The sequence below is a fragment of the Telopea speciosissima genome, chromosome 8, assembly GCF_018873765.1.
Source record: "Telopea speciosissima isolate NSW1024214 ecotype Mountain lineage chromosome 8, Tspe_v1, whole genome shotgun sequence".
Taxonomy (NCBI): Eukaryota; Viridiplantae; Streptophyta; class Magnoliopsida; order Proteales; family Proteaceae; genus Telopea; species Telopea speciosissima.
This window is the reverse complement of record NC_057923.1, coordinates 17,557,552-17,568,995: the sequence shown is the minus strand read 5'-3', so window position 1 is coordinate 17,568,995 and position 11,444 is coordinate 17,557,552. Positions and strand designations below refer to the sequence as shown.

The 11,444-nt window shown below is 39.6% G+C and overlaps 1 protein-coding gene across 1 annotated transcript; it reads left to right on the top strand.

The window, feature by feature from the left end:
- Nucleotides 1-1,389: 1,389 nt before the first annotated feature.
- On the top strand, nucleotides 1,390-8,714 carry LOC122670393. The gene is made up of 2 exons (XM_043867246.1): nucleotides 1,390-1,405; nucleotides 6,734-8,714. Exon 2 carries the CDS (start codon nucleotides 6,762-6,764, stop codon nucleotides 8,388-8,390), a length of 1,629 nt encoding a protein of 542 aa, XP_043723181.1. The 5' UTR covers nucleotides 1,390-1,405; nucleotides 6,734-6,761; the 3' UTR covers nucleotides 8,391-8,714.
- Nucleotides 8,715-11,444: the final 2,730 nt, after the last annotated feature.

Below are 11,444 nucleotides of genomic sequence, written 5' to 3'. Positions count from 1 at the left end.
ATTTCCTGCCCACAAGTTTCGATTATATGGAATCAAGTGGGACTTTCTGATTTCATCACGACACCTGATGTTACAAGTGCCATCCTCTAAGTGCTGCGGTTGTCCAATACACGTTACCGCGATTCTTGGCTCCAAGTTTCAATGTTTTGTAGTCTGCTTTGGCACATCTGGACAGCTTATTGGGATTTACTTTTTTGTGGAAGTTTTTTTAATCCCGCAGCAGTTATTCTTAGAGCCATCGTTTCCACTCGAGACCAGGAGCAGACTTTTTCGACAATGCCAACGCGAGCGATCAGATTGGTCAAATGGATACCTCCAAACGTACCAATCCTCAAGTTCAATATCGATGGTGCCAGTTTAGGGAACCCGGGTCTTGCTGGAATAGGGGGTGTGTGTAGATCCTCCACTGCATCTTTCATTTGTGGTTTTTCTCAAGGCATTGGATGGAACTCTGCGTTGGTGGCTGAAGCTCTCGCGGTGCGGACGGCTCTTCAAATGGCTATTTCTTTAAGGATTTTGCATCTCATTGTTGAGAGCGACAACCTGCTCGTGGCCAACAGTCTTACGGCACAAAATCAAAGCATTCCTTGGAGAGTTTCCTTTATTCTGCAAGACTGCAGAGCTCTTGCCTCACAGTTAAGTTATATTTCCTTTGTTCACATTCTCCGTGAAGCTAATGCGGTGGTTGACCGATTGGCATCTTTGGGTGCCTCATCACAAAACAATCTTATGTGGCCCACCCCCGATCCTCCAAATTGTATTAGCCTTCAATTGTACTTGGATAGGTCTGGAACATTGTTCGAGCGTTAATAAAGTTCTTTTATCAAAAAAAAAAAAAAAGACATTTTCTTTTAACAAAAAAAAAAAATGGATATTTACTTAAACGGAGAGATATAGGCGCATCGCTCATGTATGGTAAACTAGGGAGTAGGCACCAATGGGGGTGCATAAATGAAGAAGTATCATTGAGAAGGGGCATGGGTCATTTCAAGAAGGGAGGAGAGACAGATATATGGATGCTAGCTTATAGTTCACCGGCGGTGTGCCAAGCCTTTTTCTTTGATTAAATTAGACTATAATTTGACACATGGAGTATTTTAAATCTAACGGTCGGAATGATTCTTTCAAAATGACGTGTACGCGAGTTGCAGACAAATTTTACTGTACCAAAACGGTCTGTTTTAGTACTTTTGTTTCTCCACCACGCATGCCCTCTGTGTGCACGTGTGACTTTACGGAGAGAGAGATAGAGAGAGAGAGAGAGAGAGAGAGAGAGAGCTCTGTGCGAGGTTTCATTGCTTCGCCGAAGGTCGGTACCGCTGAGGTATACAACGTTCCCGTCAAAATCGGCTGAATCAGCTTCACTGGTTCTATCTATCGGGTTCCTATAGCTCGACCAGTCCTGGTAAGTCAATTTTCCATATTTTTTTTTTGCTTCTGTAAGAAAAATGATCGATTCTTCTCTCCTTTTGATGTGTATGCTTCCGGATGGATTGGTGGAACTTTATCATTGTCCCTTATCAATTATCCTATTGATTTTGTTGTTTCTTTCTTATTTCTTTCGTTATAAATGGGGTTGCAGGATTGAGTTTGTTGGATAGCTTCTTTTGTGTCGTTGGGATGATTATAGTCAGGGGAACTTATTCGATCTGCTTTTGTTGGGTTGTTCAGGAGGAAAAAGAAATGGGATTGTGGGTATTTCGCGTGGTTCAGTTCTCTGAGATTTCTTTCTTGGGTTTCGTATTCTTCTTTATGGGATTTGGAAATTGGGTTCTGTTCAGTATTAGAAGGTTTTCTTTGCGCTGGGCTGACTTTCTCGTATTGGGAAAGTTTTTGGATTATAGTGAGCGTCAGTTCTTAGATTGAGGGTTTAAAAAATTCCGAATTTCGTCTCAATCATCATTTGCCAGGACTCTTCGGAGTAAGTTCCTCGGCTTTACAGGTATTAGAAGGTTTTCTCTATGGATGGGCTGACTTTCTCTTATTGGGAAAGTTTTTGGATTATAGTGAGCATCAGTTCTTAGATTCAATTTTTTGGTGGCTATTTTGATTATACAAAATTAGCATTTATAAATTTTATCAATTTAAGGAGATTGAATGAAGGCGATGATTTTTTTTTTTCACCCTAACTTCTTTTGTTCTAATTTTGAGTTATAGGGTATAAGTTCAATGTTCTTATGACTTGTTCCTGGTTTCATTTTCACATTTTCTTTGATTAATACCAAGTGATTTTATTAGCCCATAGTCGAATGAAAAGTTGAATACAAACAGAGGATTCAGTCAGTGTGCTGTGGGTTTTGGTTTTAGCCCTACATTGGTCTCTCTGAGAAGCAGAAAGCAGAGTCATCTGTCGAATGTATAATATACATATGATGCAGTGAACCTAATGAAGGTAATTGACACCAAATATTATCAACATTTCACTGAAATGTGTAAAAGCATTATGCTTTGACGTACACAATGTACTTGTTTTTCTTCTAAATAACCTAATATAGGAAGGAACTATAAAATTTCTGTTTGAACACATGATATCCCTACATCAAGATGCACCTAATGACACTCCTCAGTTGAGAGATGGTTTTCCATCCTTCCATGGGAGTTAAGAGTGGAAAATTTTCAGTTTGTTAGGATGATGTTGTTGAATATTAATGACAAATAGGGATGATATATAATGGTATCAGGAAAGTAAAAGGACCATATGGTGTATTAAGAAGGTCAGTTTGTGTTGAGATGAATTGTTGGCTTCCTTGCCTTTAATTAGTCTCGATGTGGAAAGTACGAAAGCCTGAAGCCTGAATCTTGTTGGGGCTGTTAATTCACTTGAGTTTGAAGAAGTTGCTGTGAAGGATTTATGGGATCTGAAAGTAGTTGTTTTTGGGGTTTTCATTCACATATATAGTAGCTTGTCTGTGGAGTTTTGTCTCATTTTTTTATGGCCTGCTTTTGAAAAGTGATGCAGATACACTATGTTAGACCGACCCAAGCCCAGTTGGGTATCCAAACGAAGATGAACCGGGTCCAGTTTGAGTTTTTGGATCTCCTAGGATTTTAGGAATTTATGTTATTTGGGGAAATAATGTCTTTTAGTTTATTTTATTCTGTTTATTTTAGAAGTCACCTACGTAGTATATTTAGTTTCTTTATTCAACTTAGATTCCTAGTTAGAGAGTTAGTCTTATTTTTAGGAGTCTTTTATTTCTCTTTATATATGATGTAATTCCCCATTGTTGGAGATAGATTGAAAAATATGAATTGAGTTTGTGTTTGTGAAGAGCCTACGTGGCTGGTTTTGTGCGTTCCTTCCCCCCTTTTTCTTTGCGCTCTTCTCTCCTTTGCAACTCTGATTTCTTCCAGGCTTCCCTCTTCTCCTAACTGGCCCACCACCAATTTGGTATCAGAGCCAAAGGATCCATCTCTTTCTCTCCATCAACCTCTCTCATTCCCTTCCCCTAGTCTTACTTCTACTCCTCAATCAAGAGCTGCAATAAAAAAAATAAAAAAAAGATCACTCCCTGCAGCCTTCCATCCCCCCAACCCCACCCAACTCACAGTAACCCCTTTCCCAGGTTTCCCCCTTCCAATCCCTCCCTTCGTTTCCCCCTATGACTGAAAAAAAAACACACCCTCGACTCCAGCAACCACCCCTCCCATTCGATTCCAATCCCTTAGCAAAAACCTTACCCACCTTCCCTTTCCCTTCTTCCTCACTGTAACAGCGAACAAAAAAGAATACCTCACACCAGTGAAACCCCATCCCATTCCCAGAGAAACCCTCTCCCTCTCCCATCTCTCGTTGAAACCCAAACCCCAACCCACCACCCATTGAAACGCAGCCTCATCTCTCCCGACTCCACTTAGCAGAACCCCCCCATCTTCCCTTCCCCCTGTGAACTGATCGAACCTTCCCAACCTTCAGTTGCACCTATTGACAAAAAAAAGGAGGAAGAAGAGAAGCGAGGGGGAGAGAGAGACGGATAAAAAGAAAAGAAAAGAGACAGACAGAAGAGGCCCCATACCTGATTTCAGAGGACACCATCACTGGTTCGAACCTCCACAGGTAAACATGATTTTTTTTAGCCTGAGTTGAACTGGACGCTGCTCCTGTCAGATTTGCTTGTTTGCAGTTGTTCCTACTCCTCGTCTGCGCCCAAGTCAAAGTCGAACTCAACTTTCATCTGCAGCCATTGGTTCGAACATGACCTCCATCTACTGCCGGTGATTAGAAGTGAATCTCCTGGTTGATATCGAACTCTGTTGGCTATCCACCCTCCTCTATCGCAACTTTTTCGCTGAATTCCTTCTCTGGTTTGACGGAGACTCCGAGACGTTGCAGGTTCCAAAAACTGAAGAACCCATCTTCTGTCGGTAACTCGATATACTCCCCTGATTCCCCTTTCTTTATTTGTTAATTCTTCTTCTTATTTCCTAACCTGCCCTCTCTTTCACCTCGATATTTTGTTTGTCTTATATTTTACTTTTATTCCAAGTTAGCCCTTGGTCTTTAATTTTATTCCTCTTCTTATCCCTTCTTTAGTTTGATTTAGTAACCCCTCCAGATTCCTTTAATTACAATTCTGTCATGTTGTCATAAACATTACCTAATTACAGTATTTTCCATTAACCCCTTAATTTGAGTATTTTCTTATTTGTGGGCCCATAATGATTCTGAATACAAACCTGGCCATAGATTCTTTTGTGTTCAAGTTCAGAGTTCGATTGCCCAATGGAAAGCTTGCTATGATGTTTATTGATGAAGGAGAAAGCAACATTTTTGTCTCGTGATCAGTGGTAGAGATGTTATCAAAGAACGAGCAGATCATTATTCACTCTGAGGATTATGTATTTGTCGAATTCTCCGTTTCTCAGTATTGTGACAGTGCATATTGTGAAGTGTTTGATTATCCTCGACGCATTATTAAATTGGGTCGAGAATGGTTGGAAGAACGAAAAGGTAATTGTTGATCGTGACGGAAACTTGTGCACCCTACACCCTTTTTGCATGCCCCAGCCATTAATTATTCATGGATTAGTTGATGATGTTTGTTCCAAGCCAAAAGAGGCAGCACTAGTGATACAGCCTCAACCAGAACAACAAATGGTGGCAATGGAAGACGAGAAGATTGTGGATCAGGTAATGATGGAATCCAGTGCAGTGAAAGTTATTCCTCATCATGAGTTCGTCCTTCCCCATATTTTCCAGCCATGGATGCACCCCCAAAGCTTCATATTTTGGATTTTCTTCAAGTTGCAGACATAGACCCGATAGTCCCTGCTTGTGAACTTTTAATTTTTCCGTCCTACAAAACTCGTCAACACCGGGGGAATTGATGCAGATACACTACCTTGGACCAACCCAAACCCAGTTGGGTATCTAGACGAAGATGAACCGGGTCCAGTTTGAGTTTTTGGATCTCCTAGGATTTTAGGAATTTATGTTATTTGGGGAAATAATTTCTTTTAGTTTAATTTATTCTGTTTATTTTAGAAGTCAGCTACGTAGTATATTTAGTTTCCTTATTCGACTTTGATTCCTAGTTAGAGAGAGAGTCTTATTTTTAGGAGTCTTTTATTTCTCTTTATATATGATGTAATTCCCATTGTTGGAGATAGATTGAAAAATATGAATTGAGTTTGTGTTTTTGAAAAGCCTGCGTGGCTGGTTTTGTGCATTCCTTCCCCCCTTAGTTCTTATGCGCTCTTCTGTCCTTCGCAACTCTGATTTCTTCCAGGCTTCCCTCTTCTCCTAACCGGCCCTCCACCAAATAGGCAGCCTCTGCTTGTGAGTTGTGAGCATTCTCTAGATATTGATCCTTTGGTTTATTTTTTTTGGGAGAGGCCCCTGGTTTAAGTGACTGCATCATGGGAGTAACTTGTCCACTTAATGTAATGGGATTTATATCTAATTGCCTGTAGTTTCTATTCATTGTTTCTAAAAAATTTCCCATACTTTTTTGAAGTTTATTGACTGAAGAGAATCAAGGGAATGCAATTTTTTTTAATAAAATTCCCCTAGTATTTGTAATGCACATGAGATTTACCCCAAAGACTTTCCTGCCAAATTTCTCCAACATATGAAGGAAGGCTTGTAGAGGACTGGACTTGGTTGGGTTAGTGTGCTTTAGGGTTATTCTCAGTTGAGAATGCAATAGGAGTTTTCTTGTTATTTCTTGACTACCTAATATGAGAGCAAAATAAAGTTAATTGCAATGTGGTTGAATAGTTGAAAGATTCTTTTGAATCACAATTAACAATAGGTTTCTCTAATTTTCTTCATAATTTTTTTATGGATTTTTTTTTCTTTATAAATTTTAGTGCCATTGTTGTTGGAATACGGTGCCAAATGCAGAATGGTGAGATTTGAATATTCTTTAGTCTGAGGCTTGGTTTTCAGAGATATGTTGAATGACACATTTGATACATGTTCCTCTTTTTATCATTCTATTGGTTAGATGAAAAAAATTAGTAGTCTCATCTTTTGCAGATATTTGTGTACGTGTCATTTGATAATGTAATGTGGAATGTAATTTCACGCTTTATATCCCATCTCCCACCCTTTTGGCACTCATGCAAGAGGGAGTCCAATTTGGTCCTGAACCAAAACTTTGTCAATTGATTCTAATCATTAAAAACGGGCTTTATAACAAAATGAAAATTGTTCTTTATTCTTTTTCTTGTACTAACTAGATAGGCACTCTTCTCTTCTCTAATTCATATTTTCTTCTGCCTTGCACAGTGAGATTGAGTTTTTTTAAGGCCAAACCATGATAGCTAATTCAAGCACATCTGGAATGCTGTTGTCTTCGGAATCCATGGAAATCAGTGGAACAAATACCATGAATTTAAGCATGGGCCCACCTCAACTACCCTCAAACCAGCACAGCAGAACTTTCTCACAAGGGCCAGTGGCTATCCTCTGGGACATTGAGAATTGCCCTGTTCCAAGTGATGTCCGTCCTGAAGATGTATCTGGTAACATCAGAATGGCATTGCGTGTTCACCCTATCATAGAAGGAGCTGTTACAATGTTCTCTGCCTATGGAGATTTCAATGCCTTCCCAAGGCGGCTTAGGGAGGGCTGCCAGAGGACTGGTGTGAAACTCGTAGATGTTCCAAATGGAAGAAAGGACGCAGCCGACAAGGCTATTTTGGTTGATATGTTTTTGTTTGCTCTTGACAACCCTCCACCATCGTCCATCATGCTGATCTCAGGGGATGTAGATTTTGCTCCAGCATTGCACATACTGGGACAGCGTGGTTATACTGTGATCCTTGTCATTCCTGCTGGAGTAGGCATTTCATCTGCCTTGAGTAATGCAGGTAGGTTCGTCTGGGACTGGCCCAGTGTGGCTCGTGGAGAAGGGTTTGTGCCTCCTAAAGCACTAATGCCCCGTGGGCCTACCGACTTTGCTGGGTTTCTTATGGGTTGCCATTTCAATGACAACACTGATGGCCAAATTGAAGAGGAAGCAATTGTTTATAGAGGGATCTCACAAAGCGAGTACACTGCTCGGGCTAACATCAACCAGTTTTACTGCTTTAACCCAAGGGATTTCTCAAGGGCTTCACAGTCATTAACTGACTACAACAGCAACTTGATTACCATGCCTTGTTTTCCCACTTCAAGATCCCATAGTCTCCCCTCTGGTCTATACGATGTTTCAGCAGGACCTGTTACTGGAGACCAGAATGAATTAGTGGACCCAACATTATGGGTCCAGCCTGGAGACCTCAATGGTCTGAAGGGACAGCTAGTGAAGCTGCTTGAGCTGTCAGGAGGTAGCCTACCATTGACCCGACTTCCTGCAGACTACCATAAGATTTTTGGACGCCCCCTGTATGTGGCTGAGTATGGTGCTTTTAAGCTCTTGAACCTTCTCAAAAAGATGGCAGACACAATAGCTGTAGAGGGTAAGGGCAAATGGAAGTTTGTGTACCTTCGGAACTCCATTATTCGACCTGACAAGACATACTCAAATACTCCATCAGGTCTGGTAAGGAAGGATAAGAAGGGGAAGGGGCCTCAGGGGGAGAATACTGATGTAAGACTGTACAGTAACACAGGTTGTTCCTCCGATGAGTTCTCAGATGATGACAGGGTCATTGATCAAGAGGAGAGGAGTGCGGATACTGCTTTTGGGACGACTCAAGAAATTGACAACCAGCTTGAGCAGTTCAAGCAGGAATTACAAGAGCTTCTTGTGAGCTGGAATGGAAGGATCTTCCTTGGTACTTTTGAAGCAACATACCAGCAGCGGTACAAGAAAGCACTGGACTACAAGAGATTTGGTGTGGATGAGCTTGAGGAGCTGATTTTAAAGGTGAAGGACATTGTGGTTTTACATGAAGCACCGGAGAGCAAGAGGAAGTTCCTGGTTGCCATTGGTGGGTAGTAATTGGTGCTATGGTTGTACATTTTGACTGACATAGTGTCTAATTGTTGAGGTATGCTTATTCGACCTCTACTTGTTTTACTCTTTTAAGATGGGTAAGAAATGCAGAGAAAAAAAGTGTTCCTCTTGTTGTGTCCAACATGGACTTAAAGCCTTTTTTCTATTGGGCTGCATATAATGAATGCAGAGGACTCTTCATTGATGAAGGTGGGGTATTTTCTGTAACTGACCAAAAAGATCATCTGTAAAGTATCCTTCATTTTTAGTGAATTTTGATGTGATTATGTACATTCCAGATCTAGTGAACTTTTATGCTGTAGAGCTGTATTTTATCTATTATTAAATCTGAAGTAATTAACTAGTTCTACAATGAAGAAGTTAGCTGTTTAATGGTGAAAGGGTGGTGGGGTTCCAAAGTTTGACAGTTCCCTCCTCAGAGGTTGCTAATGCAAAGCCAACTTTCATGTCTGTCACTCTGCTTTAGGATGGGACATAGGGCTATTGGTTACAGTTATCAGACTACATCCTAAGCAAGATGTCAGTTTTAAGACCATATCAGTAACAGGACTAAGATTCACCCCCCCAAAAAAAAGTAGCATGAGTACATGTCCCCTGGTAACTCATGGGGTTCAAAGTGCTTTCTTCCTTTTTTCCTTTTTTCCCTTTCCCATAAAAATGACTCAATGCGCTGGAAAGAGAGATTTTGAAGGACTGTCAAAACTTCAACTAATATCAGAAAGATAAAATTCAAGATTCGGAATCTTTTCCTTCTTTTGTTTTCATTTTCAATTTGATGATAGGATTACTGGTCAGTTGACAGGTCGTTAAGACAAATGGTGGGTTCCACCGCACATTTACCAGCTCAACAGTGAACACCGATATCTATTCCCCCCCCCCCCGCCCTCCCCCAAAATAAAAAAAAATAAAAAAAAAACAGAGAGTGGACATTGATGAGGATTTACTTAAACTAACAAGTTGAAGAGATCAGAGAAGTTGTGCCTGAATTGCTCCAATGCTCCCAATAGTGAGAATTCATTTACAACTCTGCATATTTATTACTCCTTCACAGATCCAAGACAGCAAAAATACTGTTTATTAACAAAGTTTGAAGTTTCTAATTGGCTGTCATGTTCCCCTCCAGTTGAACATTCTTTGAGCATTTACCCAGACTTTGTGGCGTCTGCTTACTTCTTGCTCTGCAGGAATAAAAAATTCAGTATGAGAATGAATTGTTTCAACAACTACAAGGGTAGAAAGGGTGCAAGCATCATCCACAGTTTGACAGAATCGTATGGAGTACTGTCCAATGTTTACTAAAGGGATGAGTGAACTTTTTGTCAAGCACCTCATTTGAAATCATTTAATGAAGGATAGGAACTTATTCCTGTTCTACTTATTTTTGCTGTCATACTTGATGTTGAAGTGTCCTCCTTTGCCACTTAATTCTTTATAATGATTTATATTCAATCCTTGGAACCACCGTGAGGATACCTGATGGATTTCAAGGAGTATTCATTTCATAGATGATTTGAAGTTCAGCTAGAATTTGAAACAGGAAAAATGATTGTGCATCCCTTGAGCAGGAAAAAAAAAATGTTTATTGGCATTTCCTGTGGCTGTAATAATGTTTATCCACCCTGTTTATTATCATAGATGTAGAGATGCTCCATGATGATCTTTCCCCTCATGTGATAGATTTAATTAACCAATAATTTCAATTTGAATCTTTCATACGTTAAAATACAATAAAAATGAAGAAAAATTACAAAAATTTTGAGGAAATTCAAAATATTAAATATATACGAGGGAAATGTGATACAATGTGAGCCATATGATTGATGATTCAATGGTTTGGATTTGCCTAATTGGCGAAGAAATAGGCATATATACATCCATCCTTTATGCTTACAATTTATAGGTTGACAAACTGATTTGATCATCAATTTGCATAAGGGGTTAACCACTATATGCACTTCTACCAAAAAAAAAAAAACCACTATATGCACATTGGCAACCATTAAAATAGTGAATCTGAGCTCAGACAGTAGCCGCCAGCAAGCTTTGAAGATCTGAGCTTTATTCATAGCAAGAGAATTCCTAGAACTCCTCTAGTGGCCCTCTGTTCTCTATCTCTCTCTCTCTCTCTCTCTCTCTCACTATGTTTGGAAGCCAAAAGAAGAAAATGTTTTACAAAATTTGAATTTGAGGAGAAAGATAAATACATAAATTAATCATTGTGTCATCATGTTTTTTGATTTATTATGTTTTTTCTTTATTTTCTTGGCTTACTGGAAAAAAAAACACTCATGATTGGTAGAGCGATTATAAAACGCATGTGAGCAGATGAGTAAACAAAGGTACAAAGAGGAATTGCATTCATGTGGAACCCACACAATATTTTTTTTTGTCAAGAAAAAGCTAATTGGTCTTGTAGCTCCTGCACCATCTTGGTAGCCAATGAAAGTGCAGAGAGTTATTGGTTTAGATGTGATTTTTGATATCACCGGGGGTTGAACGGTCTTTTCATATGCAAAGACATTGGTTTGTGTCTAGGGACAAGAACCATGCGAACCATGTGACCGATTAGCATACTTTTTCCCTTTTCAAGGCCAAATTCATCTACCTCTCTCTCGTCCCAGAAAAAAATGTATTGCCATTTACACTTTATAATCTGTCTTGATGTGAATTCTCTCATGGTCGTTCTAAATTCTGATTTCATTTTGCCATTCGTCAAATTCTGCTTTGGTTAGAGTCATCGTGGTCACAAAATTTGAGCTCCATCCGACATGCCAAGATGCTGATATTTTGAACCAACCAGATTAACCTATATTGGTATCTTTAATTTTTTCTCTCGGATCATAAGGAACTAGCTAGAGAACACAGATCCACTGTTACGTTGACTAAATGGGGGACTAACTTATGATATGAGGCTTTAAAGCAAAAGGAAAAGTGAAAATGGAGGAAAAGAAGGGCATGCTTTGTTTGCATTTTGCAGTAAACATCATAATTTTCCTTGTACACAGACAGAAGCTTTTAAAAAATATGCATCATGCC

Bases quoted from the DNA above. Each gene is read 5' to 3' on its own strand.
- LOC122670393 (XM_043867246.1), top strand. From the start codon at position 6,762: ATGATAGCTAATTCAAGCACATCTGGAATGCTGTTGTCTTCGGAATCC.